General features: G+C 37.9%; 1 protein-coding gene across 22 annotated transcripts in view; it reads left to right on the forward strand.

Annotated features, from left to right (window-relative positions):
* ENAH (ENAH actin regulator) overlaps positions 1-15,298 on the forward strand; it is a 160,215-nt gene extending 144,917 nt beyond the window's left edge. For 12 of the 22 annotated variants that reach the window (XM_032630342.1, XM_032630200.1, XM_032630209.1 and 9 more), the window contains 4 exons: positions 111-177; positions 6,172-6,250; positions 9,651-9,708; positions 10,277-14,619. In XM_032630342.1, coding sequence (XP_032486233.1) covers positions 111-177; positions 6,172-6,250; positions 9,651-9,708; positions 10,277-10,314 — 242 coding nt within the window. In that variant the 3' untranslated portion in view covers positions 10,315-14,619. Of the gene's footprint in view, positions 1-110; positions 178-2,893; positions 2,957-5,771; positions 6,251-9,650; positions 9,709-10,276 lie in introns of all 22 variants that reach the window. The other 10 variants (XM_032630324.1, XM_032630258.1, XM_032630266.1 and 7 more) reach the window with 3 other exon arrangements.
* Positions 15,299-21,467: the final 6,169 nt, after the last annotated feature.

Genomic DNA, 21,467 nt, shown 5'->3' on the forward strand with positions numbered 1-21,467 from the left:
ACTTGCTTATTAATTTCTTCTCATTTTGGGGTCTGAAATGGTACAAGTTAGAATCCTAACTCTGGGAGCATGTAGGATATTTAATAACTTACATTCTTTTATTTTTAAAGAACCGACAAGAAAACCTTGGGAAAGAGCAAGTACAATGAATGGCAGCAAGTCACCTGTTATTTCCAGGTATCAATTTTTTTCCTAAGTTTTATTTTAGAATTGTACCTGAAAAGAAATCTGCATTTTTATTGTAAAAAATATTCGAATGGTAGATCTGAAATTGTACAAAGGAGCAAATAAAACATCTATAATCCTACTGCTGTTGGACGACCACTAAGCCCCACTGTATTTTTATTAGTAATTGTCTAAATTCTGCCCTATGCTTATTATTGTCACCCAGGTTGTCTGAAATTTTAAGATAGCTTTATTCCTCCCAATTTTTTTATTTTGAAAAAATTCAGAACTGCAGAAAAGTTGAAAGAATAGTATAGCAAATGTCCGTGTACCCATCACTTAGATTCACCAGTTATTAACATTTTGCCAGCATTGGCTTGAACTCATATCTACACATCCACACTTTCTTCTCTCTGAATAGGTGGAAGGCAGTTTGCAAAACTGTGCTGCTTCAGCCTGAATACTTCAGCATTTTTATTAAGAAACAGGACATTCTCCTGTATAACCTCAATACCGTTATCCCTGTCAATAAACAACATTGAACTTTTGAAAGAAACTTACGTTTTAAACTGAAAGGCAGCTGGAGAGAAAAAGCTACAATGTTTAAGAGAGAGTAAAATAAAACCTAAAATTTTGAATTTATAAAGTAGAAAGATTTATTTTTCAGTTGAAACTTCTGATTATAATCGAGTTAGAAAAGATAATGCTCAGAAACAAGACTGGTTAATTCGTGTTTCTACAAGTGGCTTTGTATGCATGGTCAAGCAAATTCAGTATTTCTTAGCCAGGCATACTTTACTGTCATAACTAACTTTATATCATAGGTCTTTAAACATAGGTGAAACTTTTTCTTGGTTTATGAGACAGTTTAAAGGACTCCTATTTTTTCCAGAGAAAGGTATGTATCTAGAGACTAAAAAGTGTTTTCGCCTTTTCTTTCTGAGCTGTTTGTCTTATTTTTGCCTCATAAAAAGCAAACTTGAGTCTAATTATAGAAACCTAATAAAGAAAAATGCAAGAGTAGATCTTATATTGTCACAAGTCTGTTGTGTGTTAGCTTCAATCTAAGTTTGGGTTTGTTTTCTGTGTGGTTCTTTCTGTTGGTGGGAAGATTTGGTGATGACGTAGTTATTTAAGCTCCGCAAAGAATCTGGGCCTTTTTTGAATGTATGGAAGCTTTCAGTTTCAAGAAACTGGGCCTTTTTTGAATGTATAGATGCTTTCAGTTTCTAAGTGACTGAAAGATGAATATATTTGATTTTAGGAGAAAATGGCAGAATTGCTTTTGGTGAACATGTTTTCTCAGTAGAGTAGAAAAATTGCACATTTATGTTCTCGCGTACCTAATTGATGTGGGCTTCTAATGCATCTCCAGTAGTTGTTACAGATTTTCTTCAGTAGCACATTACGAAGCCTGGTTTATCAAGTGCATATCAGAACAGAACTGTGACGTGCCATTTGTCCTTTGTCACTACTTTCATCCCTTCCTCATTGATAGGGATTCTGTAGTGAGCTTGGCTGAAGCTAAACTTAAATTCATGGCAAAAGTCCTATCTTAGAAGGGACGTGGAAAAGCTCCTCCAGGTGGAATGTATGTGTTCCTTGATGTGGGTGGGTTCATTTAATGAAGGAAAGAATTTTATTTCAGAGATTTTTCAGACTTCTAAAGGAAGTTTAAGTAAGTGCTCTAAACATCACCATTTAAAAAATATTTTGTCAAATATGAGTTCTTATATCTAGTAGTGTATTGTAATGATGTTCTAGCTCTGGTAGATAGTTTTCCTCTCTTCCCAAAATAGACGTTCTGATTCTTTCCTGAGCGCTCATATCCCTTTTGATAGATTTGATCCAACCACTGATATGTATGTCTTAAAATTTCACTGAAGCAGTTTTAAACCATAAGAGATTTTTAAAATATGTTTAAAAGACTAATAACTGTATTGCTTTTCTTGCTAAATTATTTACCCCGTTCCTTCTGAAAGCAAGTATATTGGCCGTTTTTTGTTTTTATTTAAGCACACTTTATACTTGCACAGTACTGAAAGTACCCATTTCTCTTCTGAATATCCATGTCAAAATTATGTTAGTGATAAGATGGATTAATATCCTGTAATATACATGAGATATTGCATTATGCTCTATTTATTAAGTGAAGATGTCAGACAGAATAAAAGCAAGAGTGTTGAAGTTAAAAATGCTCTAAATCATGACTGGAACATAACATTGGAAAGTTTGTGAATTCTTCCTGTGGTTTTTATTAAGAGCTTACAGATCTTGTATTCAAGATGGAAAAAGAGTTCTTTATGTGCCTCCTGAGAAGGGTTAATTATGTATACTTCAAGCTATAGTGCTTTTTATTGTGTTTTTTATTTGAACCTGTAGTTTTATTTGTATTCACTCTAATAGAAATGTCTTTGGTTGTGTTCTGATACTTGTTGAATCTTTGTATAGGTAGATTTTACTATGTCTGCAGTCTGTAAAAGTAGCCATTGCATAATGATTTTTAAAAATTCTCTATAATTGTCAAGTAAACAGTGTCCTCACATAACTAGACTCCGTCTCCAAATAATTTTTTTTAATTGGGAAAAACAATTATTTTAAAGTTAATGGACTCCTTTAGTTCTTCTTCTGTTTGCTATAACTAAAAGCCTATAAAACAGTAACATAATGAGAATTAATTTTTAAAGTTCTATTGTATACCCCTTTAAATGGTTTTTCCCCTTCATAGACGGGATTCTTCAAGGAAAAATCAGATTGTTTTTGACAACAGGTCCTATGATTCATTACACAGGTATCATCCTGATGTGACTGTGATTTGAGACTTTGAAATAATATGTTATAGGGCTGAGCTTTTTCTACATGGATTGGTCATCACCACAGGGAGAGATGTAGGCAGATCGAGCCTTTCATATTTAGCTGTATTTAGAACACTTTTTAAAAAAATTCTGAGCGATTTTAATGAGAAAAATTAATAGATTAATAGTATTCATTTCCCCGCCATCGGTTTATATTTGGATTATGATAAATATAAATGATAAGCATATCAGAAATACTAATATAAATGATAAACATATCAGAAATACTAGTGTGGGAATCTAAGGCCTCATATATCTAGAGTGTTTGTAGCTTTTGCATTTTATTTTAAAGGCCGTTCTCCTTATGAGTATAAGACAAGGCTTTAAAAATTTGAATAGAAGATCCCGTACTGTTTGTCACTGGAACACAGGACAGTACTGTAGCCACAATTGTAATAATTTATTATTTAAGGAAAATCTCTATTTCCTACATACTTTGCAGTATACTGAGTATCTTTAACAACCTAACATCCTTGAGATTATTTCTTTTCTAGGATGAGTCTTATTATACCATTTTTTAATTAAGAAAACTTAGGATATGAGCCATGTATTTCTCTCTTGATTAAAAAAATTGACAATTACTTAAAATCCTCAAGTGCTTAAGCCATATTTAGAATTAATTTGGCAGAATAGAGACTTAAACAGTTGTAGTACAGTTATTTTATAGGCAGGTATCTAGAGGCAACACTCTCATTATAAAGTACTAAAAACCTCTGAGAATCCCCCTTTTTTGTTATCAATTATGGTAAAAACCCTTATGTTAGAAATAACTGAGACATACCCATGTTATTATATACATCTATTTTTAAAAATACACATCAGGTCTACTGGGAGCGTGAATTAAATAGTATATGGAGGGGGTGTCTATGGCAGTGAGTAAGGAGTTCTGTAATCAGACTCTGTGTGGCCAGGCTGTTATTAGCTACAATTATTTTCATGCCATAGATGATTAAAATATTTGGTAAGTTCATTTTGTCAGCCAGTTAAATCTGCATAAAGCGTTCATAACACAATAGTGAAACAGTTTCTCCTGCTTTTTTTGAGATGGTTTAATTGTTTTGAGCAGAAGACTTATTTAGAAAATTTGCTAGCACATAGAAAAGTAGCATTTAACAACGAGATTTTCTGTTGTAAGTCTTCTCAGTTACCTTGCTGCTTTCATACGTAGTGCCCCCTGGGATAATGTTGATAAGCCTTTTTTGAGAAGTGGTGATTACGTCTTTCCTTCAGTATGAAAAGTTCCCCCCTTTAGTAAATTATCATGGTGGTGGTGGTGGTGGTGGTGGTGGTGGTGGTGGTGGTGGTGGTGGTGGTGGTGGTGGTGGTGGTGGAGGTGGAGGTGGTGGTGGATTGCATGTTAGCATGAGTTAAAGTTTTTAAAAATTGCATGTTTCCACAGTTTTCTGTCATATAACAGTAATTTTGCATTGTTTATTAAATATGGATATATTCATAACATACTGCCTGGTTAAGTAGCAGACCGTAGTTATTCACATGAATTTCAGGGATAGTCTGTAACATCTTACAAAAAAACCTGACGGAAAAACTCGAACAAACTCTTTGGCCAGCCCGGTATAAGTTTAGGAGAAAACAGTTAGCTCGTTTGTACCAGTTAAATGTGAAATGTAAAAGAAAAGCAGAATAAATGATAATTTACTTCTGGAGAGCAGGATGGACACTATGGGTAAATGAAACGCACAGTATGTCAGCCTTTATGAATATTTACTGTATAGACCAGACTCTCCAGAGCACTGTGACTTGCACACTGTGGGTCTCAATACGTCTTAATTGACTGTAGAATTAAGTAGTCTCAGCAAAGTGAAAAAGGTGTATTGTCTCAAGAGGGAAGGAAGTATGTCATATAAATCTTCTTATCCAGCCCAGGGCCTAGCTCAGTGCCTCTTGAATGAGGTTTTCTGAAAGTTATTATTTTTCTCGTTCATATAAACATAGCAGCAGATATGTAATAAAATTGGTTGTCTTCCTTCACAACAATCTTTTAAGTTGTCATATGTTTGATGTTAAAGCAGATTAACTCAATATTTCATCTTCACAAACAGTGCCTATGGGTTTGAAGTATAAATATGCCTTATAACAATTATAAGTTTGAAAAAGTGATTATACCCATTGAATCTTGGTTCAAATTTCTAACATTGGTACTCTGCAAAGTTGGAAATATATGACCTGACTAATGGTTTTCATTTGCATTGATTTGTGACCCTTAAAGAGTGGCCACTCAGTATATACTAAACCTGAAAATAAAGGACCATCTAATTAAAATTCTAGATTTTCCACTTAGTATTTTCTCTCATTGCCAGAATTGGAGAGGGAGCCATGACTGACTGACTTGATAAAAATATACCTAATACTTAAGACTTATTTCTTCATGTAAAATTTTGAACAGAAGCTAAACTTCTGAAAGTGCAATAGTAATTGACCATCTGCTTCTATGTGGCATTCCCCTCCCTTTTCCTTTTAAAAAAATAAAATAAGTTTTTGGAAGTAGTTAGATGACAATTCAGATGATGTCTTCATAAAAACTTCATTGGGAAATAGCCACATGAGTATACTTTTAATTTAATAATCATTTTCCCAATATCCTTATTTGTTTTGATGCTTAAAACGGAATAAAACACATACAAAGAAATCATACTCATTAAGTATTTTTTCCTCCTGCATAGAATTTGTGAATTGATTTATATAGAGTGAAATATTCAAGTCTTTATAATTTCCTGTTCATTGGTTTGCCAGATATTTAGTAGATAACGTACAGTTTCAAAAGGAGAAAACATGATTGTTTTACTTGGGCTGGGACGTTGCGGCTGGCCTCCCGTCTGTCCTGATCACCATGCCACATGTTACCCAGTCACCCTCCTCGTGCCCAAAGAGTGTCGTCCTCTACTGGAGAAGTCTTCTCATCTTATCACCTTTTTCTGATTTCTTTACAAATAACTGATAATACTGAGAAAAGTGAGAAATACTTTCATATGTTCTTATCAGTTCTGCAACTATTAGAACAATGAACTTTTTTAACTCATGTTTTAAGAAATGTACTTTAATCTGGTGTTGGGTTGGTAAGTTTGCAATTACTAATGAACTCATTAAATATCCTAAGCGTTATTTACCTGTCCTGAAAATTTCATCTGTACAGACCAAAATCTGCACCCTCGTCACAGCCCAGTGCCAACGGAGTCCAGACGGAGGGACTGGATTATGACAGGCTGAAGCAGGTGGGCGACCAGTGGCAGCTTCCCTTTATTTGCACTTGTTCTTTTAAAAAAAAATCCCATGTGCATATGTTTGACAGGTTGCGAACGTGTTTGAAAAGAATGTAGAGTTAAAAAAAAAAAGAATGTAGAGTTAGATATTTTTTTAACGCAAGTTAAACAGTGGCATTAGTACTATGTTATTTTTTTCAAATCCTCGTGTTTTGGTTCATAAGTTTGCATAAAGTGCCAACAGTGGTGGAGGGTAGGGGCAATGGTTTAATGCTATATTATAAACTTTAAATGTAAGTGAATGGTGTACAATTGCTTAAAAAAAAAAAATGGGCTTGCACTTTTCACTTATCATTAGCCGAAATGGACCCACCAAGTCTGGTTTTGGCAAGAATGTGAGGAAAATGGGCACTCTCACCTCACATACTTCTGCTGTCTAGGAAGCGGTTTGGGAAGACAAACCAAAAGCCTTAAAAATAAATGATTTACCTTTGAACCCGGCAATTTCACTTTGAAGAATTTATGCTAAGAAAATAGGATAGAAGTATGTAACTATACAGTGTGGAGGAGGGCTCTGCAGCTATTAAGGAACCATAACTGAGAATAATGAACAATAAATTGTGAACACTTGCCCACATTAGGTGAAACAGGCAGGTAACCAAACAGTATGAACAGTTATGTCGATTTTATAAAAAGGAAAAAGATATTATTCGTATTTTGGATACATATGCATTATATTTAATACCTATATACACAGAAAAAAAATGGAAGGAGTAATAGGTGATTTTGGAACCTTGAACTATCTTATTTCTAGAAGAGGTAAATAATTTTCTTTTTTAAATGGTGGTGTTTAAAAGATTTGAAATGGAAGGCAGGACATCTTAGTAAAACAACTATCAGTTTTGCAGACCTGAGTACAGATGTGCGTGTAGTGAAAAATTTAATCTTTGTCTTCTTACCCTGCACTTCAGGGTAGCCTCTGAAAATAACAGTTGTACAGATCACCGTAGCAGGCTTTTATTGACTGTCTGGCGGACTTCAGTGCTACGCATTTGCTAGGTTATTTGCACGACATTGTCTCCTAATTCTCATAGTAGTCAGATAACATAGTGTTTGTACTCAAGTTGTACACATCTGAGGTTCAGAGAAGTTAAATTTACTCAGTCCCACAGTCAGGATCAGAACCCAGTCTAAAGACTCAGACCTACTAGAGAAATGGACTTGAGGATATGGGCAGGGGGAAGGGTAAGCTGGGACAAAGTGAGAGTGGCATGGACATATATACACTACCAAATGTAAAACAGATAGCTAGTGGGAAGCAGCCGCATAGCACAGGGAGATCAGCTCGGTGGTTTGTGACCACCCTAGAGGGGTGGGATAGGGAGGGTGGGAGGGAGGGAGACGCAAGAGGGAAGAGATATGGGGATATATGTATAGCTATAACTGATTCGCTTTGTTATAAAGCAGAAACTAACACACTTAAATTATTAAAAAAAAAAAAAAAAAAGAACCCAGTCTTTATTCGGAGTTCACTTTCCCCATTCTATCACTCATTTTTTTAAATGCCAACAAAGTTTGAGTGGGGCTTAAAAAGAGACCAATAATGTTGCAATAATGAGTTCAAAGTAACAGTTAAATAGGAATTAAAGAGACAAATGCTAACAATTTCAGATCAACCTAATTTTTATACTGCAAAGCTGTTTGAACAGTTCAGTTGAGTTATGTCATTTGAAAAGCATGTGGTCATTGATAATCAAGCCCTTGTTTCCTGTGTGTTAAACATGGCTTTCTTTTCTTGACAAACATTTTAAAATGGAGCACTTGCACGTATTTAAAATATGGTAAGTTCTTGGCAATCTGAAGTAGGGACTAGAAGAGAGGGTAGATTTGATTTTAGGACTGATTTTAAGTTAAATCAGTTAAAGTTAAGTTAAATAAGTTAATTTGAAAAAGGATATCTGTTAGTCCATATAATAACTTCTGTGCCTCAGTTTCCTCATTGGAAAATGAAGGAATTAAACTAATTGATAGTTTTCAACCTTATTTTAAGCGTGAAAAGCTTTTTTAAAAAATGAACCTTAAACACAGAGCAATTTAATGTTACCTGAGGTGTGTGCAGTATTAAAGTCAAATAACTTGAAATTAATCCTTCCAAAGGATAGCTATTTTTCACCCATTAAAATTGTGTCACCTTGGGCTTCCCTGGTGGCGCAGTGGTTGGGAGTCCGCCTGCCAATGCAGGGAGCACGGGTTCGTGCCCCGGTCCGGGAAGATCCCACATGCCGCGGAGCGGCTGGGCCCGTGAGCCATGGCCGCTGAGCCTGCGCGTCCGGAGCCTGTGCTCCGCAACGGGAGAGGCCACAGCAGTGAGAGGCCCGCGTACCGCAAAAAAAAAAAATCGTGTCACCTTATTAGCCCTTTTAGCTTTCATATTACACAGTCTTCATTTTTTAACTAGGGGGTATCCATTATTTCAAATTGAACTTTATAAATAGAGATTTTGCAAAATATGTAACGATGGATCGGTTTTCATATAGGAAGGAGGGTCCAGAGCATCACTATTAACTAGAAACATAACACGGGCCACATAGTACTTTAAATTTGTAGTAGCCACATTACATACAGAGAAACAGGTGGTATTCACTTTAATATATTTTATTTAACCTAATATAGCCAAAATAATATTTCAATATATAATCAGTATCTTTAAATTACTAATGAGTTATTGTACATTACTTGCCTCATACTAAATCTTTGAAATCTGGTGTCTGTTTTACATTTACAATGCATCTCGCTTCAGACTAGCCACGTTTCAAGTGCTCAGCAGCTATGTGTGGCTGGTCCCTGCTTCTTGGACTGTGCACGTCCAGCGGGGTCCAATCCTCTTCCTTCCCCACCTATTAGGGCAGCCCCTGAGGGCCCTCCAGGGGAATCCTAGATTCCTTGAAACTTAGTTTGGTAGCTCTGGTGACTCCTGAAGTAAGGAGTCCCCGTACTTCAGACCAGGTGACAAATTTGCCAAGCGCTGGTTGTCCGGTTCACATGTCTTCTTCCTTGAAACTTCTGTATGTATTGTTACCTCTTAGACAGCTCCCAGAAGACTAGATTAAAAGCAGAGCCATTACGTTTTCTAGAAATTATCTGAATCATACCTTTCACTGGACGACCAAGTAATTATTTTAGTTTTAGAAAACATTCTGCTTCATATTTTGCTAAGCTAGAATAAGCAAAGATTGGGAAGCAAAGACCATTAAAACAAAATTTACCAAGGTTAATCTTCTAAGACATAAATTGTGACTCTGGAAATGAAAAACATACGTAATATTTCATACATTCTTAAAATTTTATGTGAGCAAGAATCTTTTTAACAGTTTTTTTCTGTATTTCTGATGTTTTTCCCTTAATATTTTAGGACATTTTAGATGAAATGAGAAAAGAATTAACTAAGCTAAAAGAAGAGCTCATTGATGGTGAGTGTCTAAACAAATATGCTACCCTTTAGAGTAGTGTTCAAGAATAGCCATTTTAAAGAAAATGCAAATAAAGAAATACCCAGTTTATTACTTGAGGGCATAAAACAATTACTTTTCCATATTATCCTGCCCTTTACTTGGTTTAGGAGTCAGGGAGGAGCTCTGTCTCCTTCATATAACGGAAATTATTTGTGAGAATAGGGGTAAGCAAGATTCCTAAGTTTCCAGTGTTGAGTAGTATTAGATGGAAAACTAGGTGAAGGAGTCTTTCTCTAGGTTACTTCTGTTCATCCATCCCATCCCACTGACCTCTTGTTTTAAGCCCCAAAAATCGGTGTTTTCGTTTTGTGTACAAAATGGAGAGAATCTATAAATATATAGAAATCAGTATGGTCTTCGTACAAATAAGAAAACAAAGATTTCTGCAATGAAAGATGCAAGATCAGTGTGTCTTTTTATTACTGTGAGTTTGAATACAATCGTTAAGATTTCTTAAGAACGAATCACCCATTTATTTTACCTTATCATTATATTTACTTTTAATATTTTTCCTTTTCCTACCCAGCAATCAGGCAGGAACTGAGCAAGTCAAATACTGCATAGAGAGAAGCAAACTAAGGAGAGACAGGACTTTAATCTGGAGAAAGGAAAAGAGAAAAAAACCTACAAAGAACAGCTGTGTTAACAACAACAAAACCCTTACATCTTGTGAGCTGTAAGAAGAAAATGGAGACAAACAGTCGGAAGGAGGGAAAAACCAACATACTTTGAAAGCCTTCAGACATTACTACTCTGGCGATAAGCTGTTTCCCTCACAGTTTTCTGCTTTTCTCTGACCTTTACAACGGGATGGAGGAGAGTCATATAGGAGTTCCTGTATCAGTTATGCAGAAAATACTGAATCCGTCAGGCAAGATCACCATGCATTGAAATACTTTCATGTCAAGAGAAAATCGCACGTTTTCCACAATCCATTGCTAAAATAAAGAGGAGAAAGGCTTGAGAATTTTTTTTCAGAGAATGGTGATGAGGAATGTAGCAAGTTATGCTATTGTATTGTAAATGTTTCTCTCAGGTTTGTCTTCCTATCATATTTGATATTCCATGAATAATTGAGTTTAGCCCTATGTAGGTTAAGATCATAAAATGTGGAACAAATGGAATTGTACGTGCTTTCAAACGGTGATATTTATAAGAAAGTGTCCTAAAAATGATTTGATCGGAGTGAGGAATTTTAGAATGATAGGAAGTCTCTCAAGTTTAGCCTTCATGCAATTTTGTAGATTCAAACATAAAATTTGTCCAGAATTTAAAGATTTAGATGCCTTCCTAAATTGTTACAATGCTTTACCAAATCTGTGACTCCTACATAACACAAACCAGTGGTCAAATGTAAAACAGTATATTGTAGATTCACTGTAGGTTTTCAACCTTTTTTAGATGTATGCACGTGGACATTTTTATAATGTAATTACAACCACCACAAAATTAGCTTTTTAAATTGCAGACGGTAATTTATGCATGTCAAACTAATACGTAGTGGCCTTTTCAAGGCCTAGTCCCAGGGAAAACATTTTGTAGAGTATAGGGGAGCGGGAGGAAGGGAAGGAATAATTTTTTATTTAAAGTTAATTTCTGCGCTATCTTCGTTCTCAGTTACCTGCATGAATAATAATGAGGAATATTTTGTGACTTTAATTCGTAAATATGTTAACAGCACCAAGTACTTAATCTTTGACATCATGTCTTCAGCTGTTTGTATTTTCACTTGAGTAAGTTCAGTGAACATGATTCTGAGCTTCACATGAATGACATCTTAGTGTGGAACTCAAAAGTTCCATCCCTGAATTTGGCAGTTATGACCTAGGCGCCCTGCAGTTATACAGGTATTCAGGTCCACATTCCTGACTACAAAGCTGCTTTTGAACCTTGTTATGTTGAAATCCTAGAAAAGTAACAATGACGGCAGCAAATTAAGGTCACAGAAATCATTGGATAAAGGGAAAACAACGAGGGGGTTCCTGCATAATTTTCTTTTAATAAATAAAGTGAGACTTAGGTGGTGGGAAGAAGGAACTAGATACTCTACTTACCACCATGTGTGTGCGTGCGTGCGTGTTTGTGTGGGCACTCACGTGTGTGTATGTTATCCACTCCCTTTTCTTTGAAACTTCTAAGGTTAAAATAGGGGAGAAATCCTGTATGTTGCAATGATAGAATTTTTTGAAATTTTAGGAAATCACAGTTCTCCAGGCTCTCCATCTTGATTTACGCTTGAGTTATTATGTGCCATATTTGCTTTGAAACTTTGATTATCAGTAGTTTTACTAAAATTTTGAAGAAATAATCCACTTTCGTCTGCTTTCTAGATTTTCTTAATCTAAGTTCACAAGACAGAACTTGTTGATAGCATAGTCTTGTAAGCGCTGCAAGTTTGCAGCCATTACCACTTCAAAGAGGTTTGAATGAGGGAATGTTTTTCCCTTGTTAAAATAGTTCCTGTTTCCGTAGAAACTTCATTTTTAGATCTGTGATGGAGGAGCTATCATAATTCAAGTACACAGTTCTTTTTTTCTATTCATTGTCATCCAATAGTGAAGACATTACAGATGCAGCGAGCTTACGAAGTACTACTTTGTAAAAGAAATAGGAGGCATTTTCATCTTTATTATTGTACTTTTGGTTATGCAAACACTTTGATGATACACATGTTTATGTCCCCCATAAATCTGGTCAGAAATCACTTTTGATTTTGTTGATTAAGTTAAACAGTCTATAGTAGGATAGAGTACTGGGTACCAGTGGTCCAAAGTAAGATAAAAGACTACGGTAAAAATGCTAGATCTTAAAAAGGAAACTGGTTTATGCACTAAACGTTTTGTGCCTTGGTCTAATATTAACGTGATGTCTGTGTAAAATGACAAAAAGAACCAGTGTTGAATCACGTTTTATTTCCTGTCGTTCTGCATTATCCCAGATTGCTAAATGTGTTCTTTCCAAGAAGTCTGATTGAATTACTGTGTACATTTGCTGTCCTATGTGACAGTGTTGTCCTTGTTAGAGATTTCAGTAATTAAGACGGGAAGCAGAAGCTTAGGTTATTTTCCTTATCAAAACCATGTTCCTTGGAGCCACAATATTACGATGGTTTTCGTGCTCTTGTACATTGGATGTCTTAAGCTGAGCGCAGTTTAGGGGATCCTTTCTAATTTCAGGAAGGTACTTCTTTCCTTCAACACTGTGATCTGACCTGTGACAAATCTGTACTATACACTATGTAAATGGCTAACAAGTCAATTGCAAACCAACTGAATGTACAAATCTTAGTGCTGGTGCTGAAATCTCTTCAGAATCGTCATCATGATCTCAAAGTTCGTTTCAAAATTTGCAAGCATCAAGTGTCAATCAAAACTGAAGATGAAACACTAATGAATGTTGAATTCTCATGCTTTAGGTGTACTTCCTTATTAGAGTTTTTGGTTCTCTGCTATTTTTACCGTACTGTTTCATTTAAATTTCCTACATGCTAACTTCGTTTGTGCGATTGAAATAAAATTGCAGTATATACGTGTTGCTTGTTTGTGACACTTAGATAATCTTCTGACATAATCTGTTGGTTCTAAAATAAGTTGTACTGAATGTAGAAAACACTCTTTAAAGTCCATGACTTCACTTCTTAAAGTTTACATACCAACACTACAAAGATTTCATAAGTCATAAATACTAAGTAATGTATACAAAGGGAATATGTGGTAATGTATCTATCTACTTTTTGCTTGAAATAGCTGTTGGGTGTTCCCTGTGTGTTCTTATTTTCTCTCGGCCCAGCTTGGTACAGTGTCTTACAGTCAAGAGAGTGATAAATGTTTAAGTTTACTCCGTTTTGTTTTACAGCGTAGATACGTTAAACTCATTTATGCAGTTAAAATTTTCCTTTATATAGTTTGCAGTGTAAAGGATATTGTAAGGGCCTTACCAAGTACTGAGTTTTAAATATAGTGAAATCTGTATCTATAGTGTTTGTTTATACAGTAGTGTTTGTTTATATAGTGTTTGTTTATATGTAGTTCTTGAAACCCACATATAAGCAGCAGTACGTTTTATCTGACTCTTACGAAGTATTGATTTTGAGTTCGCTTTAAAATTCTGATGTCTTCATTAGAAATACAACAGTCTTTGTCTTCTTTCTCCTACCGGACCCCAACTTATCCCTCCCTCATCCTCTCCGCTTTTCGTGGACCCCATGTTCCTGCCACTCACTGACGTTTGCAGTCATTACCCAGTCCACAGGTGTAAACATATTAACTGATTTTTTTCCTCTCTGTCCCGTCTCGGGTTCTTGCTTCCCTTCATGTATAAATCAGAATGTTTGTCTACAAACTAAGAGTCACTTCCCATTCAAAAATGAATGAATTAAAAAAAAAAAAAAAGAATGAAGTAACGGGTGGTAACCTTTAAAATTTGCCTAGATACAACTTTGTCTCCTAAATTTGTATATACTTCCAGTGCCCTTGTGAAGAATTGGCCTTTAAGTTCTAAGTAGTGTTATCCTTTGAAGCACAGTTTACAAAGGTATGCTACAGGATCTCTGTGATTCCTTTCTGTAGCCATCCTGACTTTATATATAACCCTGTTACCCTTTCAGTTCTATCGATTAAGCGTAAGAATGACATCATATAAAGCATACTGTGTGAAAGAACTCTCTAGGAGCTCTTAATTCCTTTATGAAGCTATTGCATAATCTGCTTTCCTGAAGACATTTACTCCAGCATTCACATTAAAACTCCACACGTGTTCCTGGTGGTACCGTTTTTGTTTTTAATAGATGAATTCGTATCTGTACATCTCCTCAAAGCTCTAAGGGATGAGAAAGAGATCCCGAGAGTCTAATAAAATCAGTGATGCTAATACCTCTGACTTTTCACTGAAAAGCCATTTTATATTTAGACTTAGGTGTTTCTGAAGTATGCATAAAGAATCTTTGTCAGTCTGGGTGAATAGAATTGTCCCAGGTATCTTTGGCTACAAAAAGACACAGTGGAGAACATTTATTTTTAAGAGTAGTTTTCTCTCAAAATAAGCACATTTGCCTAAGAAGCTAAAGTTGGTGAGCCCTCGAGAAACGACTACTGATTGAGCCAAGTACTGTTGAGGGTCTAGAATGCAGGTTTTCTCTGTTCCAAACTTCCAAATAGGCCTGTGGATTATGTTTGTTTCCTTTATGTTGCCTCTAGATAATTTCTGAGGCTCAGGAGGTTTTTGTATCTGTTCATAATACTTTAAAAGTGAAACCTTCAAATTTTCAAAAAGTCAAAAATTGATTAGAAAAGAATTACTAGAGTAAGTTTAGGAGGGTTAGGGATATGCAGCATCAACTTAAATGGAGGTCTAGGATATCTCCCTTGTTGATACCAATGGTGAATTCACAGAGAAGCAAATTGAATCAGTAAGGAGATACAACTGAAAGCTCCTAATGTTATGAACTATGTAAATGTATCTCTTTCTAAAGAGCTTTTTTTTTTTTTAAAGTAACTGTCCCTGTGAGAGGATAAATAAATGATTGTCATAATGACTTAGGATGTTGAAAGAATTACTGCCACATTTATTGGTTATTTTTGTTCAATCTGATGAAATCAATATATCTGAACGTCAAGAAAGGAAAAAAAGGACTTTTCAGTTATTATAGATTGATGTGTTGCACGTAAACTCTCTGAGCTGAAATGTTAGTATCAGTTAAGGCATGTAGTAGGCTTCAAATACTTGCTGATTAATTTAACATGAAGAATAAATAAAGCTGAATCCTCAGTTTTAAGTGTTTGAGCCAAAAGGTGCCCGTCACTGAGATGTACCCCACTTCTCTGAAGCATGTTGTATACTTGGAGCAGAGAGCAGAGCCCCTGGAAGCTTCTGGTATAGGGCTGTGGGATTCCTAGGTAGAGGGAAGAAATCAGGGCCTCGGAGGCAGCTGAGGGTAGGGAGGACATATGCATCATATAAAGAGTGGTTTTTTGTTTTTTGGGGTTTTTTTTGCGGTACGCGGGCCTTTCACTGTTGTGGCCCTTCCCGTTGCGGAGCAGCAGGCTCAGCGGCCATGGCTCCTGGGCCCAGCCGCTCTGCGGCATGTGGGATCTTCCCGGACCGGGGCACGAACCCGCGTCCCCTGCATCGGCAGGCGGACTCTCAACCACTGCGCCACCAGGGAAGCCCAAGAGTGTTCTTTTACATCACTTTTTCATATAACTCTAACTGAAAACTCAAATACGACCTTTTCTCAACGGTTCTGAGAGAAGACAGCATTCATTTTAATAGAACTTATTAGAAAAGCTGATATGTTTCATTAGAGGACTAAGTTTGCATTTACTCCATAAGTGTAAAAATCTGTATAAAAATCACAGCCTCATAGTTTATCATGTTTAAATTTGATTTAACTTTTTTCCCCTTTGGCTCCAAGACTGATTTCTTCAGCAATAGATAACAATTTTTAAAATATATAAAAAAGAAATTGCTAATGTAGGCAGTGAATAACGTCATATGGGTGCATTTGGTTTTTGGTTAACGGTGGTTCTTCCAAGAAGACTTAGAATATATTAAAAAGCATGCAGTTAGTTGGTCCTTTGGATTACACAGGAAATGGCATTTAGAAAATTTACATTGAAGAAATTTATATTGATAGGTGTTTACATCGAAGGATATTTAATTCTCCGTCAGGTCCCAAAGTTTCCATTCAAATCTATAGAAAATGAGAAAATAGGTTCTTGGTTTACACTTAAAATACAAGCTATTTTAATCATACAAAAGAAATTGCCGGGCTTCCCTGGTGGCGCAGTGGTTGAGAGTCTGCCTGCTGATGCAGGGGACACGGGTTCGTGCCCCGGTCCGGGAAGATCCCACATGCCGCGGAGCGGCTAGGCCCGTGAGCCATAGCCGCTGAGTCTGCGTGTCCGGAGCCTGTGTTCCGCAACGTGAGAGGCCACAACAGTGAGAAGCCTGCATACTGCAAAAAAAAAAAAAAAAAAAAAAAAAAAGAAAGAAATTGCCACAGAAGGCTTTTCAAGATTATGGTTCATTCATGCCCTTAGTCATGTCCATGGAACCTTAGTCTGAGTCCCTTTTTTAAAGATTAAAGGCATTTTTAGAGGCGTTTTTCAATTTGCTTCATTTAAATTTTAGGTGAGAAATACCGATTTGGAATTTTTATTGTCATTAACCATGTTGAACTCAGGTGTAAACTCGGTTTGTTCTGCCTGCCGTGGCATTGGGTGTTTTAAATGTTCCGGAGTTTCCTTAGATGCTCGTATCCTCAAGTCTGAGGTTTGTCTGTTCTTGGTGGTGGACTAACTTAGCGCTGTCACCCAGGCCCCGTGTGACCTCAGGTGCTGCCAGGCTGCCCGGCGGTGGTGGTTGGGCAAGTGGAAGCTGGACGTGGTGAACTTACATGTAGACCTAAGTTAGTTCTGCGCCTTGAAGGGTTGGTGGTAGGCACTGACTTTGTCACTAAAATGTCCAGGGAGAATCATTTCCCCCTGAGAAAAGTATTGGGAGGATTTAGATATTCAGAAGAGAGGTGTATTAAAATCTGGCCTCATTTTCTTTTCTACCTACTTATTACCAAGGGGAATGGGAGTTTCAGGCCTGAGCCAAGGAGTTTACAATTTGGTTTCCTTAACGCAGACACCTCATCATTATAGGTTTCAGTTGCTGAAGTTGAATTTTACGGGGTAGTATTTGGTCCTCACATAAAATAGCCTTGTTTCTGAAAGTAAACATCGTTAAAAGATTCTTATTTTAACCCACTTCTTTGCCCCTTTCTTAGGCTGGACACTTCGTGTTCCTCCCACTTTGCCGTCTCACTCCTCCCTTTGTGAGTGGGAAGTGGACCGGTCATTGGCCTGGGCTCCAGCCGGCTTGACCAGCTGTCAGGCTGCAGGGCTAGTCCATGTGGTGGTCTCCAGGCCGTGTCTCTGAGGTTGCCCCTCCTTTTAACACTTAGCTCTGTGTGTCATCATCCAGTGTGTTCTCTGCAGCCACTGGTTTGCTTTATTTCTTCCTTTTTGATCCAAGAGAAGGGGAAAAGGGCCCGAGTTTTACTCTCTGATCCTAAGTGCCGCTTTTAATTGTTTCAAAATCTTAGACCCTATTCACTGGAAAACATGCATCCTAGGTGTGAACAGTAAGGTAAAATCGATGAAGTGATGATTTTGCAGTCGTGCCACATGCAGTGTTAGTGCTATGTTAACTGCTGCCCCAAGGCCCCCTTCTCACTCGTGAGATTTCACAGATTGGGTTACAGGTGTCTGCGTTCTCCCGGCCACGGCCTCAGCCTGGAAGCACAGGCATCCGTCCATTCCCACAGATCCAAGTGATACCGTGTGGGATCATGTGAGATGTGAAACCGTGCTCCGGTTACGATTAGATCAGTGACAAAGCCCTTTTGATTCTTTCTCTGGCCCAGTAGCTTTTTTTTAAGTAAACACTCTGCAGAGCTGGATGGAGTGAAGCAGCCCTTCTCTGTTTCTTGGGGAGGAGTGCACTTCAGCAGCTCTCATATCCCCTGAGCCTGCTGTACCGTGGTTCCTTCTATCACTGTCATCCATGGGAGGAATAATGCCCTCCTCTCTCTGCTCTTCTTATATACGAGTGTACAAGCTGTCATTCCTTCCCAGGTCCTTGTTGTTAATCCAAAAGACTAACGGCAGTTTCTTGGCCAACGAGGTGACTCGCCCGCACCATTGGGGTGAATGTTGTTCTTAGTTCTTGCTTGATCTTAAGGAGAAGATAATTGGCACAAAGTCAGAGGTTGAATGGGAAGGTTTGGGATTAGAAAAGATGAGTCCTGTTTTGCAGATGTTCTTTTACTTCTGTTCTTGGTGGGCATGTGTGTGTTTTGGAATTCACTTTTTTTAGCAATAAGACACGCTTTTCATAATGTGTATTTTTTTCTTTCGGGGGAAAATGAAGTGTTTCTAACAAAAGTGAATGAGCTAGAAAGAAGATTCTATCTTGAGACATCTGTAGCTGGTGCAAAATATTCAAAACTCAATTACAGTATTTACACATTTTCATAGACATTCTTTTTTTGGTTTGCTTGATAAGACTGAATGAGGAAGCATCCCTGCAGTCTGTAGTTATAGCAGCATTGCAAGTCTGGTCTGTAGCTGGGGTAGAGAGAGTGGGTGAGTTAGGGCTAGTCCCATCTGTGCTTGAGCAGAGTGGGACTTCAGGCAGAGCTCGATCCAGGTAAGTTCCAGTTCAGAGCTTTCTGTTGCCTCGCCTGTGGGAGGAGTTTTCGAAACCTTTTACTTGGCCTGAACGAAAATCAGTTCCATTGTGCTTTCTGCTGACCTCTGGGGAGTTGGGATGACCATATGAGTGAATGACAGGAAGGCTTTTTTGGTGCTTTTTATCTTACTTTTGAGAAGTGGGGGAGTCAGGGGTGAACCTTTCTGGTTGGAGAGCAACATACACCGTTTCCATTATGAGATTTAGAATGTTAAATACATTCTCCTTTTCAGACCTACCTAGTTGATAGGACAACAGCATCCTGGCAGAGCCCAGTTGGTAAAATTTAAAGGTGAATTTCTTGTGGTCCAAATGGGTTCGTCCTCCATGTTACCCTGCTTTGCTACAAAATTTTAAAACTAGAAATGTGCATTTATGTCCTTAAAGATTATGCAGAGCGGTTTTCTTTGCTAAGGATGTGAGTACATGCAGCCCATGAATCTAGGGCTTTGTAATCTGGGAGTGAGCCTCTTAAGGCAGTATGGACTGAAATAACACTTTAAAAGTTAAGGTTGACTTAAACATATCCAAGGCCATATTTGAATTGGAATTAGAAATTATTTAATGTGTATACAGAAGCTCGTGTATCTTTATCTCATGGAATTTGTGAGTTACTGGCCTTGCTGAATTTCAGGAATAAAAGAAACTGGTAGCAACTTGATTTCATGCAACAAATTGTAAGTTGCTGCTTGACTCAAAAATCATTTGTAAATCCAAATAAAGGGGGATGTTATTGTCAGGAAACATTACCTTCCAAGTTTGGAGCCTACCTTTAAGAAAGGGAAGTGGAGGAGAGGGTGAGACACGAAACCAAAATGGTTGGCAGGGTAGGTGGGATTAGACGGTACCAGGGTTTTGCACCAAAGTTTCAAATATGAATAAATAAAAAGGAGGACCACTTGCAAGACAACTTAGGAAGGACTTGCCAGAAAGTAGCAGCTCCGGCTGCACAACAGTGCCTTCAAAATGATTCTCTGTGTGAATTGCATGCAATTTTGTGTAACCATAAAGTGTAACCTGTATGTGCATGATGTGTCTAGAATGTGTAAAGTTAAGTTCAGCAGAAAAGGGGCGTAGCCCTGCCACTGATGGGTCAGCGAGCCTGCTGAAGTCCTTGGACTTAACGCGACTTCTTAGGTCTGCAGCATCAGAGCCCTGTGTTTGCATTAAGCAACCATATTGAAATCGGATCCATTTCTTCCTTTGTACTTTCTTTCCTACTTTGCAGCTTTGCTGGTTTTAACTGTTTCACTCTTCTGCTTCTTGGTATCCTTTCTTGTTTTGAAATAAAAAGATGAAATACTTAAGTCAAAGAAGACTTGTTTTTATTTTACCAGTGCTCTTAATTTATCAAAAAATATATGATGTGAAAAAGAGTGTTCCACTTTCTTGGTTGTGATTCTGACCTCAAAATATGCTCAGTTCTAAAAACTTGAAGGGCTTTTTCTGGGCCGCCTCCTTCATTTCAACCCGTCGCTAAGGAGGGTGTCAAGCAATCTCCCTTCATCCCTGAACGCTGCTCTTCACTTCTGTCTAATGGTGTCCACAGAAAACAGTGCCGTCCTCACTGGAGCCACCCAAGGCCGCTGCCCAGACTCAACGAGTGGCCTGATGGACAAATGAATGGCTGCCTCTGGGCTACAAATACCCTGTGCTTTTCAGTATCAACTGTGTTGCGTCTGTAACCCAGGAATAGTGCTACCACAAAATCACTGCATGCGGATGCTGGGAATGCTTTGGAGTCCTAGAGAACGGAGAGGACCTGAGGCTGCACGTTCTTGTCTTGTGACCATCCCGTTCTCACCGGATTTCCTAGAGGCCGGTTACCTTTAAGCCAAGAATATCTGCGAGCCTGTGGTTTGTAAGGAGCTTGCTGGTACATTCATATAGACTGTGTGACCATTTAATGGCCTCACTTTAACTTCTGCATTTCCCCCCCCCCCATACTCTGAAGTCAGGAAAGCGAAAAGGCGGCTCTTCGTAGCCTGAACTAAAGCAATTTGAGTGCTTTCCTTTTTCACTAACCTCATTTCTAGCTGAATTTCTTTTCCTCTCCTCCCCTGTTCAAATATCTGAGAGGCCCCCGAGGTTCACGGGAAAGGAGTCGGGGAGGGTACACTGTGATGTCCGGCTTCCCTCGCTTCTGGAGACTGTGATGGTTTTCATCCCAGGCTCAATCCCATTATCTATAGCGAAGAGTTTATCCTCTAAGAGACTCGATGATAAGATTTGCCAGCCTCCTCAGATCCAAGTAAGATGTTCTCTTGGAGCTTATTATCATGAGGTGTGACATGCTAAGATGCTACATTAGCAATTACATGCCAGCAAGAAGTGCAGAGGGGAAGGCAGCCCCTGGCAGGGTGGTCCAAGCCCTGGGGTTTGGTGCTTCTGTTCTCTCAGCCGGAAAGTTAAGTGTCTGGGTTTTCCGACATCATTCCAGCTCAAGCTTTGTGGGTTTTATACCCGGCTGCAGGCAG

Source organism: Phocoena sinus, chromosome 1 (genome assembly GCF_008692025.1).
Source record: "Phocoena sinus isolate mPhoSin1 chromosome 1, mPhoSin1.pri, whole genome shotgun sequence".
NCBI lineage: Eukaryota > Metazoa > Chordata > Mammalia > Artiodactyla > Phocoenidae > Phocoena > Phocoena sinus.